This window comes from Mobula hypostoma, chromosome 3 (assembly GCF_963921235.1).
Source record: "Mobula hypostoma chromosome 3, sMobHyp1.1, whole genome shotgun sequence".
NCBI lineage: Eukaryota > Metazoa > Chordata > Chondrichthyes > Myliobatiformes > Myliobatidae > Mobula > Mobula hypostoma.
Window position 1 is genome coordinate 136,478,191 of NC_086099.1, and position 17,564 is coordinate 136,495,754.

Consider the following 17,564-nt stretch of genomic DNA (forward strand, 5'->3'; position numbering starts at 1 on the left):
CCCATCCACTGCTACCAACCTTATAGTTGCCACACCCCGCACTTCCCGTTTCTACCTCCTACCCAAGATCCACAAACCTGCCTGTCCTGGCCGACCTATTGTCTCAGCTTGCTCCTGCCCCACCGAACTCGTTTCTGCATACCTCGACACTGTTTTATCACCCCTTGTTCAATCCCTTCCGACCTATGTTCGTGACACTTCTCACGCTCTTAAACTTTTCGATGATTTTAAGTTCCCTGGCCCCCACCGCTTTATTTTCACCTTGGATGTCCAGTCCCTATATACTTCCATCCCCCATCAGGAAGGTCTCAAAGCTCTACACTTCTTTTTGGATTGCAGACCTAATCAGTTCCCCTCTACCACCACTCTGCTCCGTCTAGCAGAATTAGTCCTTACTCTTAATAATTTCTCCTTTTGCTCCTCCCATTTCCTCCAAACTAAAGGTGTAGCTATGGGCACCCGTATGGGTCCTAGCTATGCCTGCCTTTTTGTTGGGTTTGTGGAACAATCTATGTTCCGTGCCTATTCTGGTATCTGTCCCCCACTTTTCCTTCGCTACATCGACGACTGCATTGGCGCTGCTTCCTGCACGCATGCAGAACTCATTGACTTTATTAACTTTGCCTCCAACTTTCACCCTGCCCTCAAGTTTACCTGGTCCATTTCTGACACCTCCCTCCCCTTTCTAGATCTTTCTGTCTCTGTCTCTGGAGACAGCTTATCCACTGATATCTACTATAAGCCTACTGACTCTCACAACTATCTGGACTATTCCTCTTCTCACCCTGTCTCTTGCAAAAACGCCATCCCCTTCTCGCAATTCCTCCGTCTCCGCCGCATCTGCTCTCAGGATGAGGCTTTTCATTCTAGGACGAGGGAGATGTCTTCATTTTTTAAAGAAAGGGGCTTCCCTTCCTCCACTATCAACTCTGCTCTTAAACGCATCTCCCCCATTTCACGTACATCTGCTCTCACTCCATCCTCCCACCACCCCACTAAGAATAGGGTTCCCCTGGTCCTCACCTACCACCCCACCAGCCTCCGGGTCCAACATATTATTCTCCGTAACTTCCGCCACCTCCAACGGGATCCCACCACTAAGCATATCTTTCCCTCCCCCCCCTCTCTGCATTCCGCAGGGATCGTTCCCTACACAACTCCCTTGTCCATTCGTCCCCCCCATCCCTCCCTACTGATCTCCCTCCTGGCACTTATCCGTGTAAGCGGAACAAGTGCTACACATGCCCTTACACTTCCTCGCTTACCACCATTCAGGGCCCCAAACAGTCCTTCCAGGTGAGGCATCACTTCACCTGTGAGTCGACTGGGGTGATATACTGCGTCCGGTGCTCCCGATGTGGCCTTTTATATATTGGTGAGACCCGACGCAGACTGGGAGACCGCTTTGCTGAACATCTACGCTCTGTCCGCCAGAGAAAGCAGGATCTCCCAGTGGCCACACATTTTAATTCCACATCCCATTCCCATTCTGACATGTCTATCCACGGCCTCCTCTACTGTAAAGATGAAGCCACACTCAGGTTGGAGGAACAACACCTTATATTCCGTATGGGTAGCCTCCAACCTGATGGCATGAACATTGACTTCTCTAACTTCCGCTAGGCCCCACCTCCCCCTCGTACCCCATCTGTTACTCTTTTTAATGCACACATTCTTTCTCTCACTCTCCTTTTTCTCCCTCTGTCCCTCTGAATATACCTCTTGCCCATCCTCTGGGTCACCCCCCCCCCGTCTTTCTTCCCGGACCTCCTGTCCCATGATCCTCTCGTATCCCCTTCTGCCTATCACCTGTCCAGCTCTCGGCTCCATCCCTCCCCCTCCTGTCTTCTCCTATCATTTTGCATCTCCCCCTCCCCCTCCAGCTTTCAAATCCCTTACTCACTCTTCCTTCAGTTAGTCCTGACGAAGGGTCTCGGCCTGAAACGTCGACTGCGCTTCTTCCTATAGATGCTGCCTGGCCTGCTGCGTTCACCAGCAACTTTGATGTGTGTTGCTTGAATTTCCAGCATCTGCAGAATTCCTGTTGTTTGCAATACATCTACAGTAGTTTAGAAAAATAATCAATAGCTGCTCCAGATGACAGCTTCTTCAATACAAAGTGATCCCAGTAATTGGCCTCACTATTCCTGTGGCTGTCTGAACACATGTTTCCTCCTCTGTGACAGTAGTAATGTCTGTCACAGAGACTAATGATCTCAACAGATGTTCAGCCCTGTAGCATATCGGATAATACCAAGCAGGCAGTTTAGTTTAAATCAGGAATGTCTGGCTTGAGGTCTACAAATAGCTGATAACTACATTTTGTTAGCTTGTCTAATCCTGCAGGATTAAATATGGATATAATATGCAAGTGGATCACAATTATTTGGGAATGTCCTAATATATTATCTTAATTTATGAAGGAAACACGTTGCAGTAATTTTATATATCATTAGTATTTCTTTCATTATATAGGTTTGCTTTCTTCTTTAATTATTCGGCCAGGCACGAAAGACAAATTAAAAGATTTATTTTATCATTTCATATGCCACCCTTCCCCTCATACTTTGTGTATTATTTTGCTTATAATAGAATCTGACTCTGGAAGGCAAACGTGAAATGTACTTTTTAGAGAGTATAACGTGCCTTATGAGAACGGGTTGAGTGAACTTGGCCTTTTCTTCTTGGAGCGATGGAGGATGAGAGGTGACCTGATTGAGGTGTATAAGATGATGAGAGGCATTCATCGTGTGGATAGCCAGAGGCTTTTCCCCAGGGCTGAAATGGCAAACACGAGGGGGCATAGTTTTAAGTTGCTTGGAAGAAGGTACAAGGGGGATGTCAGGGGTAAGATTTTCACACAGAGTATGGGGGGGGGGGGAGCGTGGATTGTACTGCCAGCAATGGTGGTGGAGGCAGATACAATAGGATCTTTTAAGAGACTCTTAGATAGGTACATGGAGCTTAGAAGAATAGTGGGCTATGCAATAGAGTAATCCTAGGCAGTTTCTAGAGTAGGTTACATGCTCAGCACAACATTGTGGGCTGAAGGACCTGGAATGTGCTGTAGATTTCTATGTTTTGTGCTCTATAGCTATTTGCAAATAAGTACTCCACAAAGATACCTGTACCTGTTATCCCATTGATATAGATGAATTATATTCTGTAGCTAAAAGCCATTCAACCTATTGAGCAACGTCAACTTTTCCAAAAATGTTTGGAATCACGCTTCGACTCTTAGTTTGCCAGGTCTGTAAATGACCATAAGACACAAGATCAGAATTAAGCCGTTCAGCCCATCAAGTCTGCTCCACCATTCCATCATGGTTGATGATTATCCCTCTCAATCCCGCTCTCCTGCCTTCTCCCCATAACTGTTGATGCCCTTAGTAATCAAGAACCCAACAACCTCCGCTTTAAATATACTCAATGACTTGGCCTCCACAGCCACCTATGGCAATGAATTCCACAGATTCACTATTTTCTGGCTAAATACATTTCTCTTCATCTCCATTCTAAATGTACTTCCTGCTATTCTGAGGCTGTACCCCCTGGTCCTAGACTCACCTACTATAGGAAACATCCTCTCCACATCCATTCTATCTAGGCCTTTTATTATTCAATAGGTTTTGGTGAGATCCCTCCTCATTCTTCTAAACTCCAGCAAGTACAGAGTTATTAAACACTCCTCATATGTTAATCCATTCATTTCTGGAATCATTCTCATGAACCTCCTCTGGACCCTCTCCAATGCCAAAATTTTTTTCCTGAGATAAAGGGCCCAAAACTGCTCACAATACTCAGAATGTGGTCTGACTAATGCTCTACAATGTCTCAGCATTATGTCCCTGCTCTTACATTCTTGTCCTCTCAAAACGAATGCTAACTTTGCATTTGCCTTCTTTACCAATGACTCAACCTGCAAGTTAACCTTTAGGGCAGGGGTTCCCAACCTTTTTTATGGCATAGAGCCTTACCATTAACTGAGGTATCCATGGACAACAGGCTGCTTTAGGGAATCCTTTGTACCTCTGATTTCTGAGGTTTCTCCCCATTTAGAAAATAATCTACACCTTTATTCCTTCTACCAAAGTGCATGATCATATACTTCCCTGTACCATATTCCATCTGCCACTTTTTTGCCCAGTCTCCCAACCTGTCCTTCCATAGACTCCCTGCCTCCTCCTCACAGCCTGCCCCTCTCCAGATAGTCCACAAAGCCATGAATTCCATCATTGAAATATAACGTGAAAAGAAGTGGTTCCCACACTGACTATTGCAGAATACCACTTGTCACTGGCAGCCAACTGGAAAAGGCCCCCTTTATTCCCACTTTTTGCCTCCTGACAATCAGCCAATCTTCTATCCATGCTACCTTCCCAGTGATACTATGGGCTTTTATCTTTTAAGTAGCCTCATGTATGGCACCTTGTCAAAGGCCTTCGGAACATCTGAGTAAACACCCACGGACTCTTCTTTGTCTATTCTGCTTAGTATTTCCTTTAAGAATTCCAACAGATTTGTCAGGCAAGATTTCCCATTAAGGAAACCATGTGATTTTGGCCCATTTTATCACGTGACTCCAAGTACCCTAAAATACCATTCTTAATAATGGACTCCAATATCTTCCCAACCACTGAAGTTAGGCTAACTGACCTATAATTTCCTTCCTTCTGCCTCCCATCCATCTTAACGAGTGGAGTGACATTTGCAATTTTCCAGTCATCCAGTACCATTCTATAATAGAATAATTCTTCAAAGATCATTACTACCAACATTCTCGTAATTCTGGCCTTCTGCTAGTGTCTTTCATAATGATGAGTGACACAAGATACTTAATAATTTCATCCACCATTTTGTTGTCCCCCTTTATTACCTCTCCAGCGTCATTTTCCAGCAATCTGATGTCCACTGTTGTTTCTTTTTTACTTTTTATATATCTGAAAAATTATTGATATTTTCTTTTATGTTATTGGCTAGCTTACCTTCATGTTTCATCTTTTCTCTTTTTATGGCTTTTTAGTTGCCTTCTGTTGGTTTTTAAAAACTTCCCAAACTTTCAACTTCCCATTAACTTTTACTATTTTATATGCCCCATCTTTTGCTTTTATACTATCTTTGACTTTCCTTATCAGCCACAGTTGCTTCTCCTCCCTTTAGAATGCTTCATCGTCTTTGGTATGTATCTGTCCTGCACCATCTGAATTTCCCTAGCAACTCCAGCCATTGCTGACTGCCATCCTCCTGCAAGTGTCATCACATTTGGCCAGCTCTTCTCTCATGCCTCTGTAATTCCCTTTACTCCACTGTAATACCGATACATAGGACTTTATCTTCTTCCTTTCAAGCTGCAGGGTGAATTCTATCACATTATGATTACTGCCTCCTAAGTGTTCCTTTACCATAAGCTCCCTAATCAAATCCAGTTTATTACATAACATGCAATCCAGAATTGCTTTTCCCCTCATTGGCTCAGCTACAAGCTGCTCTACAATGCCATCTCATAGGCATTCTACAAACTCTCTATCTTGGGATCCAGCACCAACTTGATTTTCCCAAACCACCTGCAAGTTGAAATCCACCATGACTATTGTAACATTACCCTTTTAAAATATATTTTCTATCTCTCATTGTAATTTGAATTCCATGTCCTGGCTACTGTTTGGAGGCCTGTATACAGCTCCCGTCAGGGTCTTAGTACCCTTGTAGTTTCTTTAACTCTACCCACAAGGATTCTACATCTTCCGATCCTATGTCACCTCTTTCTAAGGATTTGATTTAATTTTTTTTTATCAACAGAGCAACCCCACCCTATCTACCTACCTGTCAGTCCCTTTTGAATAATTTGGACCTGTAATGAGACATCCCCGGGAGGCAAAATACCATCCAGGTGTCTTTTTCATGTCCACAGAATTCCCTGTCTGCTCCTCTAACCATGGAATCCCCTATCACTGGTGCACTCAAGGTCAAGGTTCAAGTCAAGTTTATTGTCATTTCGACCATAAGCTGCAGGTACAGTACACAGTAAAAATGAAACAACATTCCTCCAGGATCCTGGTGCTACATGAAACAACACAAAACTACACTAGACTATGTGAGACAGCACAAGGCTACGCTAGACTACGTAGAACAACATAAAAACTGCACTAGACTACAGACCTGCATAGGACTACATGAAATGCACAAAACAGTGTAGGGCAGTACAGTAATTAATAAACAAGACGATTAGCACAGTAGAGGACAAATTACAATATAATAAGTGATGTAGATGTCAGTCTAGACTCTGAGTATTGAGGAGTCTGATGGCTTGGGGGAAGAAACTGTTGCACAGTCTGGTCGTGAGAGCCTGAATGCTTCGGTACCTTTTGCCAGATGGCAGGAGGGAGAAGAGTTTGTATGAGGGGTGTGTGGGGTCCTTCACAATACTGTTAGCTTTGCAGGTGCAGTGTGTGGTGTAAATGTCTGTAATAGCGGGAAGAGAGACCCCGATGATCTTCTCAGCTGACCTCACTATCCGCTGCAGGGTCTTGCGATTGGAGACGGTGCAATTCCTGAACCAGGCAGTGATGCAGCTGCTCAGGATGCTCTCGATACATCCTCTGTAGAATGTGGTGAGGACGGTGGGTGGGAGATGGACTTTTCTCAGCCTTCACAGAAAGTAGAGACGCTGCTGGGCTTTCTTGGCTGTGGAGCTGGTGTTAAGGGACCAGGCAAGATTCTCCATCAGGTGAACACCAAGGAATTTGGTGCTCTTAACGATCTCAACGGAGGAGCCGTCAATGTTCAGCAGAGAATGGTCACTCCGTGCTCTCCTGAAGTCAACAACCATCCTCTTCTCCCCCTTCTTTTCTGAGCCACAGAAGCAGACTCGGTGCCAGAGACCCAGCTGCTGTGGCTTCCCTCTGGTAGGTCGTCACCTCGAACAGCATCCAAAGCAGTAAACTTATTACCGAGCGGAATAGCCACAGGGAAACCCATTCCCTTGCACTGGCTGCCCATTCCCTTTTCCTCTCCTAACAGTCAGCTAGGTACTGGCCTCATGCAACTTAGGGCTAAATACGTCCCTGTAGCTCCTGTCCATCTCCTCCTCATTTTCCCATATGACCCGAAGGTTATTGAGCTGCAGCTCGACGCATTTCATGCAGATGTAGTTATCAGGGAGACTGGAGGTCTCCCAGGTTTCCCACATCTCACACAAAGAACATACCTCTGGATCCGTTCTCAGTGCACTAGAAAAGAAAACTTACTAGAAATTTAGTTAGAACCTCTGCTTGTGCTTGCCCAAGCATGTTGAACCAAACCCACCTATTGCTTTCTTTTTAAGAATACATTTATTTTGAAATTTATATTTGAATATTCTTCTACTAGGTTTTCAAGCAATAAATTCTAGGTTAAAAAACTTGCGTTAAAGGTATTTTCATCATCTTCCATCTTTTTTTCGTCAGTTATGTTAAACAGTTTCCAACATTGCAGCTTGTGGAAAAATATCTTGTTCAGTTTCTCAAAACCTTCCAATAATTTTCAAAAGTGTTCTTAAATCATTCTCTGCTGATGGGAAAACAACCTGGACATTACTGAAGTTTCTTGTTCTTGAGAGTACTTTAGCAAATCTAAACTGGATGCTCTCCAAAATCTAGAGTTGCTTCTTAATGCTCAGGTTTGGAAACAACATTTTACTTAAGGATTAAACAGTGGTTTGCTTATGCATTTGTTTTGAACTTAGTGGTAATTTGCTCTGTTTTCATCTTTTATGTGTAATTCTGTAATCAAATTGACTTATGTGAGGCTTGGAGTGTCGTGCACTTCTGGTACCCTGGTTTGAAACAAAAAGCATCTCCAGGTTGGTTTTTAACATTCTTAGGTGACTCCTATGTCCCATCAATGTGCTGAGTTCTAACCTCAGGAGAATTCTATATAAACTAATGATATTTTCTGTCATAGTTATCTGTGATCTCTGTGACTGACATGGAAGATAAATAGCACTTCTCTGTAATTGCATGTTATCCATTTCATGCCAAATAAAAATTGGAATGAGAGCATGTCAACTGGCTTGGTATGAGCGGTTTTGCACAAAATACCTTTGGTCTGATTAGCCAGATCAATGCTTGAACACAAATCTTAGGGAGCTAAAAGGACCCTCAGATGAAAGATCTTAGGGAGATGAAAGTTCCAGCCAACCACAAAACCCTTTTGGTTAGATCTTGCTCAAGCCCTTCTCCTTACCTTTTTCTATTCTGGCTATCTCCTCTCAATTGTTTCAGTCCAGATGAAATATCAACAGCCCATCTCCGTCCACAAATGCTGACTGACCCACTGAGTCCCTGGAGTAGTTTGCATTTTGCTCCAGATTCTGGATCTGCAGTCTCTAGCATCTCCATCAAACCTGTTTACTACTTTAATCAGAAATTACATGCAAAGTGTTATTCTCAATGTGGAACTATCTTGCCAATAATGTGCTGAATTGGGTTAATAGAGAAAAGCAAGAAGAGAAATAGTTCTTTGTCTTTTTTTGGAATCGTTAATAAATGAGTTGCAATATGATTTATGTGAAAATGCATTGATGCAAAAACATAAAAAACATTGATCTCTTGTCACCAGCATAATGTATAACCAAAACTGGCATCCTTTTAAATGATAACCTGCTCTAATTTATTTTAGGTGAAGGTGTGGTTCCAGAATCGGAGGATGAAATGGAAACGTGTTAAAGGAGGCCAACAAGGAGCTGTTGCAAGGGAAAAAGAACTAGTTAATGTGAAGAAAGGGACATTACTGCCCTCCGAGCTCTCTGGGATTGCCACATCAGGTGGTCATCATGCTGGAGACATTCTATCAAATGACGAAAGCCAGGACAGTGATCACAGCACTGAGCTTGGCCATTTGTGATGCAAGGAGAAAGAGAGCAAATCTCAGTAGATACTCAGGAAAGTAATGGCACAAGGAGGAAGCAAATCATATTGTCTTACAGCTTCCATGTGTGAATTCCTCTTGTGGACATGGTGCAAACATCAAAGCCTCTGAGCATTCCATATTTGCATTTAACAGTTGCACGATTTTTTGAATCTATGCTTTGATTTCCACTGTAAATAAAAAAAATGGAAGTGATGTTTAAAAAGCAAAATGAAAGTTACAGAGAAACCCAAGGAAGAACAATGGGAAAGCTTTCTCCAGTGTAATGAGTGAAGCAAAATAATCAACAAGTTTATAAAGAATGAGTATACAATCTTGGCATAGAAGAAATCTACATCCATAATGGGAAATGTAGCATTTCAATGTAATTGAAAATTTTAAATAGAGCTCTGAAAGAGACAGCTACAAAATGCAAATGCCTTCACCAGTTCTTTATTATAGGTGCAATACTTATTCAATTACAATAGAAAAGTATCTATTAGAGCAGTAGCCACATACACACTATTGATACATATATATGGATTGTCCTGATACTGTACATACTGAGAAGTTGATGAAGTTAAAACAAGCATCTGCTCAACTAAACCTTGAAACACATCTGCCTTAGTGATACAGCAATGATACCAAAATCAAGAAATAATATTTTAGCTTGTAGCCCTCTCAGTCATTTCAGTTACATCAGTGATATCAGTCAACATTCTGCCTAGTGTTGGAAACTGAAATTTTATGTTTAAATCTTAACAAATTCTCTCAGAAAAATACACGGCATGTACTTAGGTTATACAAACATGAAAAATTTGCTTTGCTTGTCATTTATCTTAAAAATTCAATAGCATTTCAAAAACATTATCAATTTTTGTTAAATAGCTTCTACAGTCGCTATTTCTAACAGTTAAGAAAATATTATGAAGGAATATCTATTCTATGCAATGCCCTAGGAGACTTTCCAATACAAAATTGATAATACTCATATTAGTGTTAGTTCAATGATGAACACTTGATTAACCATTTTACCTGTGGTTAGCAAGATAGCCTCTTGGCATTTTCCAGCGTCTGTGAAGTTTATATAGTATTTCCAAAATATGTAATGTTGACAATCAGAACCATTTATTGCACTCATGTTTAATGCATGCCAGATTTAGAGGTGTAAAAATAGCACTGTAGAATTTTTTTTTGGCTCCAAAATAATTATTTGGCATTGTTGATGGGAGTAACTTATGACGCTACAAAGGCTGTACTTATTACATGTTACACATTTTATTGAAATGTAATAATTTGTTGAAACCTGTGCGCATCTGCCCAATCAAATTTCAATCACTGTCTCATTTATGGTATGTATAGAATGAAGAGCAATCAAGGGTGAAATACAAATTTAGACATCAGTTGAAAAATTGAGGATGTAATTCCTGATTTATCAGGAAATGGAAAGATTTAAACTTGGCGTTAGAATAAAGTGAATGACAAATAGAGAGTGGGTCTTGTATGTAATGTTCAATGACAGGATGAACTAAGTGGCCAAATATTCCTCCTTTGTTCCTGCTTTATTATGTATAATCAATAAAATTAACAGCAGAATGATTTATAAATGCTATCTGATTTCAGAGATTAGATCATTTCCTGTGTTTTGTTTTACTTTGTGTTATGGAATTTTGATAAATTTACAGTCAGTATTTTGAGTACGTTCCCAATGTAAACATGCATTTAGGTTTGACAGTGTATAACTGTAATGACTTCAAGATAATTTCATACCTTTGTATCCAATATACCACCATGCTTTATAAAATTGAACTATGTATCATTAGTTGCAAATGATATCTAAAGTTTACAGTTTGATTAATTACATTGCAAAGTTTTGAATATTTCTGGTAAATGATTGTCCTAACTCTGAAAAAGTCTTATTCATGGGGAATACAACCTTACAATAAAGCTCAGCAAATGTATTTGCCTCAAAATTAAGAATACTGGTAACAATAAAAAAAAATCCCAGGCAACCTTTGCAGCCTGTAAATGAATAGTATTATCAGAAAGCATACTGGACCTGAAATCTGCAATCAGAGTGGTAGATGCTGCTGTATCATTGTATTTTCCCACTGGACTCCATGTCAAGTCTAGTGGCAGTCTGGCTAAGGTTTCCTAGAATTATGTTGGGGAATCGTTCCTCTGATCTTGAGTTACTTTGGGCTTGGTGATATTTTGGAATCCCATTAGTTTGAATAGGGATGCTCAGTGTGCAGAACAGGAAAATTAAGTAATTGTTAGAACCTAGACCAGTACAACACAGGAACAGACCTTTCTGCCCAAGATGTCTGAGCTGACTATGATGGCAATTTAAGCTGTACATCTGCCTGCATGTAGTCCATCTCCCTCCATCCCTACCTGTTCCTGTGTCTAACTACCTCAAGTGTTGTTATCATATCTGCTTCCAGCACTTCTCCTGGCAGCGTGTTTCAGGCATCTACTATTCTCTTAAAAATCTCCTTTAAACCTTACCCCTCGCTTGTTTAAAGCCATGGCCTCTAGTATTTGACATTTCCACCTGGGTAAAGGACTCTGACTCTCTAACCTAGGCATGTCTCTCTTTATTTCACACATCTATATCAGGTCACCTTCCTTCAACCTCTGAACCAATCCAAAGTCTGCCCAACCTCTTTTTATAGCTAATAGTTTCTAATCCAGGCAAGATCATTTGCACCCTCTTCATAACCTCAATACCCTAATAAAATGCAGTGACCAGTTCTGCACAAAATACTCAAAACATAACTTAATTAAAGATTTACACAGCTGCAACATAACTTTCTGACTTTCATATTTAACACCCTGACTAATGAAGGCAAGGATGCCGCATGACCTCTTTACCGCTCTTCCTGTTCCCACTTTCAGGAAGCTGTGGACTTGAATCCCAAGCTCCCTCTGTACATCAATGTTAGACCATAAGACATAGGAACAGAATTAGTACATTTGGCCAATCGAGTCTGCTCCACCATTCAATCATAGCTGATCTTTTTTATCCCCCTCCTCAGCCCCACTCCCCGGCCTTCTCCCGTAACCTTTGATACCATGTCCAATCTAAAACCTATCAAGCTCTGCCTTAAATACACCCAACAACCTGGCCTCCACAGCTGCCTGTGGTAATTCCACAAGTTCACCACCCTCTGGCTGGAGAAATTTCAACACATCTCTGTTTTAAATGGATGGCTCTCTATCTTGAGGCTGTGCCCTCTTGTCCTAGACTCCCCCATCATGGAAAACATCCTTTCCACTTCTACATGTCTGGGACTTTCAACATTTGAAAGGTTTCAATGAGATACCCCCCCACCCCTGCATCCTTCTAAATTCCAGCAAGTACAAGTCCTCGTATGAAAGCCCTTTCATTCCTGGAAATATCCCTGTGAACCTTCTCTGGACCCTCTCCAATGCCAGCACAGCTTTTCTGAGATAAGGAGCCCAAAACTGTTCACAATACTCAAGGTGAGGTCTCACCAGTACCTTCTAAAGCCCCAGCATCACATCCCTGCTCTTGTATTCTAGACCTCTTGAAATGAATGCTAACATTGTGTTAGCCTTCCTCACCACTGACTCAACCCACAATTTATCCTTTAGGATGTTCTGCATAAAGACTCCCGAGTCCCTTTGCCTCTCAGATTTTTGGAAATAGTCTGCACATCTATTTCCTCTGCCAAAGTGCGTGACTATGTATTTTCCAACATTCTATTTCATTTGCCACTTTCTTGCCCATCCTCCTAATCTGTCTAAGCACTTCTGCAGCTTACCTGTTTCCTCAACACTATCTGCCCCTCCACCAATCTTCATATCATCTGCAAACTTGGCAACAAAGCCATTTATTCCATCATCTAAATCACTGATATACAGCATAAAAAGAAATGGTCCAAACACTGACCCCTGCAGTGTTCCTCAGTCTCCTGACATTTACTGTAACTTTCCTCTTACATTTCACTTCCCAATGTGCAATGCCTTCCGGAAGACAGCACTGGTAAGTAGAGACTCTTTGCCTGCAGCTCTGATGGGAATCATCAAATATTCCCACTTCGGACTACTACAGCAGAAATCCACGGTCACAACTATGGGTACTTCAGTAAGCAGCATTGTATTAAGATATTTTTAAAAATCTATCGATACTCAAAATCGATGAACCTTGAACACAGATGCAGGTCACAAGTGTAGTTCCCCTTTTTAAAAAAAAGAAGTGTAGATGGCATACCAGTCTGTAAATGTGATTGAAATACTGAGGCTATAGATCCCTACTCCTGACTATACCACTGGTGAATGTACAGTTCCTGGAAAATAAAACTGAAGACTTCAAAGCAAGATTGCAGTACCAGAAACACATCAGACACAGCTGTGTACTTTGCTTCATGGGAATATGGCTATCACCTGCCATTTCTGATGCAGCACTGTAGCCCAAAGGCTTTGCCATTCTCTGCAAAGTCAGTCAGCTCAGTCTTTTAAAGGTGAAGGAAGTGGAACATGCTTTATGATTAGCTCATCATGGTGAACAGGTGTAGTGATTCTGTCTCTGCCCTGCTGACTTGAGCTGAACATCTTGCTGTCAAATGTCATCCTTTTTATCTGCCAAAGGAGTTTTTCACCATCATCCTGGTAGTGGTGTATATTCTACTTTAAGTCAGCATCAGGCAGGTGCTGAAGGACCTGAGCATCATTATCAGCAGGCACAAAATAGTGCACGAGGATGCCTTCCCTGTCACTGCGGGGGATTTCAACCAGCCCAGCTTGAAGAAGTATCTGAACAACTATCACCAACATATCACCAGTGAAACCAGAGGAGCCAACACACTTGACAACTGTTATACAATCATCAAGAATGCTACAGTGCCATCCCATGCCTACATTTTGTAAAATCTGATCACTGGCCATAATTCTACTCCTGGCATACAGGCAGAAGCTAAAGATTGCAGCACCAGTTTTGAGGACCAAGAAGGTATGTTCAAGGGAGGTGGAAGAGCACTTGAATGACTGCTTAGAGTCAGTGGACTGGACAATATTCAGAGATTCATCTTTCAATATGAGTGAATACACTACAATTGTTCTTCATGACCTACGTGGATCAGTGTGTGCCTTCAAGAACATACTGGACATTACCAAACCAAAAGCCATGGATGAACAAGGAGACTGAAAGTCCACTAGACCTAAGGCATTCAAGACTGGCGATCCAGAACTATACAAGAATCCCCGGTACAATCTATAGAAAGCTATTTTAAGAGCAAAAAGAAAACAATTCGGATTGAGGTTAGAGACAGAATTGGATGCAGGTCAGCTCTGGCATGGTTTTGCAGGCCATTAATTCCTACAAAGAAAAATCTAACGTCATGAATGGCAGTGATGCTTCACTCCCAGATGAGCTCAACACCTTTCATGCATGCTTTGTAAGGGAGAATAAAAAGACATCTGTGCAAATGCTTGCAGGACCTGGTGACCCCGTGACCTCTGTCTCCGAGGCCACACAACATCAATTCCTGACCCTTATCAACTATCTTTGTCTCCTCCTCAAAATAATCTATCAAATATGTACGCTATGACCTCTTCTGCGCGGTCCTATGCTGACTATCCCTTACAAATGTATGCTTTTTCCTGGTGTGAGCAGATCCTGTCCCTTAGAATCTCCTCCAATAATTTCCCTATCATTGATGTAATGGTTCTTTAATGGATTTATTTTATTTTACCATGACTAATAATTTGTGCATATGATTTAATGAACTTTCATTCTTGTTAAATAACTTTTCTAATTTTAGCATTTCTTAAATTTGCCTGAATGACTGACAATGATTCCTATGAATTCCTTAAGTTTTTGATCAGCTCTGACAAAGAATTAAGCTCCAGCTCTCAGTTTTGTCTTCTATCAGAGGCATTTGCTGGAGGTTGCCGGGTGTACAGGAATAGCACTGTACTTCAACGTTTGCCATCTTTGACCAGGTTTCTACTGAGGCCTTCATCCACTTCTCTGAATGCCTTATAAATAAAAATCCTGCATTTGTTGTCTGTGATGATTCACAAAAGAAAGGATAAATGCATGATTGACAGAAAATTTACCTGAATTGTAAGCCAAAGGACCAGCAAGTTTCCAACTATGCATTCATAACAGCTGGACCTAGAAAACAAGCCCATTTATTAAGTGCTGACTTGATATTGAACAAGCAAAGAAATGAAAAAAAAGTTTTGGCAAAGATATTTTCATGAAGGTGTTTTCCCTTTAAGCAAATAATTCTCATAAATCTTGCTTCTCAGACTTATGTTACCATTCATTAATTAAGAGCTATGGTGGATTTTTGATGATCTCTGCATAAAATATAAAGAAGATTGCAAGTTACCAAACTGGAACTGTTCAATTAGCTACCCATCTGAGATAATTATTCTGCTATTTACTTAATAGACTTCAAGCAGATTTAAATGCAGTATATTAAATAGCAATTACCTGAGAAATATGTGAATTCTTTCTTGCACAGTGGAAATGTGCAGTAGTCAGACCTTCGCTCCACATTATTTATTAAGTTCTAGGTACTTTACTCTTGTTCACCAACTTTCCTCTAAGCATAAAACTGTCTTAATAGGTTGTGGCACAAACAAAATGCTGGTCAGGCAGCATCAATGGAAATGAGTAAACAGTCGACATTTCAGGCCAAGACCCTTCTTCGGGACTAGCTTATATGTCATGAGTTGGCTTATGAACGAAATAGTTTTGCCTGCGTTTTGTTTCCTCAGTTTAATGAAAAGATTATTAAACCAGTTTGAAACATGCCGAGAATAAATTCACACAAGCAACAATCAGTAGGGCACATGTAACTATCTTAAGAATTATGTTGCATAATCATTATTTGTTAAAGAATTACATCCAAAGTACATGCTCTTAGTAGTCACTTTATTAGGTACACCTGTGCACCTACTTATTAATGCAAATATCTAATCAGCCAATCATATGGCAGCAACTCAATACATAAAAGTATGCAGACTTGATCAAACAGTTCAGTTTGGCGGTAATGCACCATTAAGCTGGATGCTAACCGCCATAAAACAAGATACAGACAGACAGACAAACAGTTCAGTTATTGTTTAGACCAATGCCAGAATGGGGGGAAAGAAAAGTTATCTAAATGATTTTGACTGTGAAATTGTTATTGGTGTTAGACAGGGAGACGTAAATACCTCAGAAACTACTGATCTCCTGGGATTTTCATGCACAACAGGCTCCAGAGAATGGTGTGAAAAGTAAAAGAAAATTCAGTTACTGGCACTTCTTTAGATGAAAATGGCTTATTAATGAAAGAGGTCAGAGGAGAATGATCAGACTGTTTCAAGCTGATAGAAAGACTCAAGTAGCCATGCATTACATTAATGGCGTGCAGAAGAACTTCTCTGAATGCATGACACACTGAACCCTGAAGTGGATGGGCAAGAGCAGCAGAAGACCATAAGCATGTACTCACTGGCCACTTTATTAGGTACAGTGGCCACTGTCTGAATGTTTCGGACAGTCCTAAAACCAAGAGAACCAGACTCATCAAATGTATTTTAAAGTATCAATTTTGTTCATTTTTTAAGGATAAAAAAGAGAAGATATAACTAGCCAGATAGTATCAACGTATGTTTTGGCACTGCTTATCTTTGCAACCACCTTTCAGAAAACAAAAGCAAGCAGCAGGTATTAAAGTGTGGAAAACGAGCAGGAGATAGTTCCAAGAGAAAGAAATTCATTGCAAGATAATAGCAATTCACTTTGTTTGTATTCTCATGCATGACAAATCATTCTGGCTCATGTAGATACAAGAAAATACAATGCAGACACCATGCTTTGCACCAGAGGCTGCCAGGACACTTACAATTGCAGATGTTCCAGCTGAGTTGCTTTTCGAGGGTTTTTTGCCATGGACTCCTACCATTAACCGTGGTGTCTATGGACCACAGGTTGGGTACCCCTGCTTTAGTTGATTGTATAGGCTGTGATGGTATTGGATCGCAGACGGTGAAGATCTAAACTGAAACAAAGACCTTAAGCCCTATCTGATACAGATGGCCATGAGTACCATCAGTAAAGGGAGATTATACTGTAATCTTCAAAGATGAGTTCACTCCCCTGTTTATTCTCCATGGTGAGTTTATTTGCCAATACCCACTATTTGAGTGGTGGGTCCCCTCTCCCTACCAAGGAGAAGATACCAGCTAACAAAGTAGTTTAAAACACTGTTCGTTTATTTTCACTGATACGCATTTAAATCCAAACAACATTTTTAAAACAAATTTAAAACTCAGAGGATTTCTATCTTAAACAATTCCAAATTACAAGCCATTTCTAAAACACAGTGTAGTTTTACAAAACACAGGTACAATTAAGTCCATAAGAACATAAGATACAGGAGCAGAAGTAGGCCATTCGGCCCATCGAGTCTGCTCCACCATTGAATCGTGGGATGATCCAATTCTTCCAGTCATCCGCACTCCCCTGACTTCTCCCCATACCCTTTAATGCCCTGTCTAATCAAGAACCTATCTATCTCTGCCTTAAATGCACCCAGTGGCTTGGCCTCCACAGCCACTTGTGGCAACAAATTCCACAGGTTTACCACCCTCTGATTAAAGTAATTTCTCCGCACCTCTGTTCTAAATGGACGTCCTTCAAACCTGAAGTC

General features: G+C 41.0%; 1 protein-coding gene and 1 long non-coding RNA gene across 2 annotated transcripts in view; one reads left to right on the plus strand and one right to left on the minus strand.

The window, feature by feature from the left end:
• meox2a (mesenchyme homeobox 2a) overlaps positions 1–10,910 on the plus strand; it is a 52,075-nt gene extending 41,165 nt beyond the window's left edge. Inside the window, exon 3 of the mRNA XM_063043769.1 lies at positions 8,659–10,910. Within this exon, the coding sequence (XP_062899839.1) occupies positions 8,659–8,883 (225 nt within the window). The 3' untranslated portion in view covers positions 8,884–10,910. The remainder of the gene's footprint in view (positions 1–8,658) is intronic.
• Positions 2,047–16,904, minus strand: LOC134344270 (uncharacterized). The gene is made up of 3 exons (XR_010017407.1): positions 16,758–16,904; positions 14,974–15,031; positions 2,047–2,059 (listed from the first exon to the last, which is right to left on the minus strand). It is a non-coding gene; the product is annotated as an uncharacterized LOC134344270 (long non-coding RNA).
• Positions 16,905–17,564: the final 660 nt, after the last annotated feature.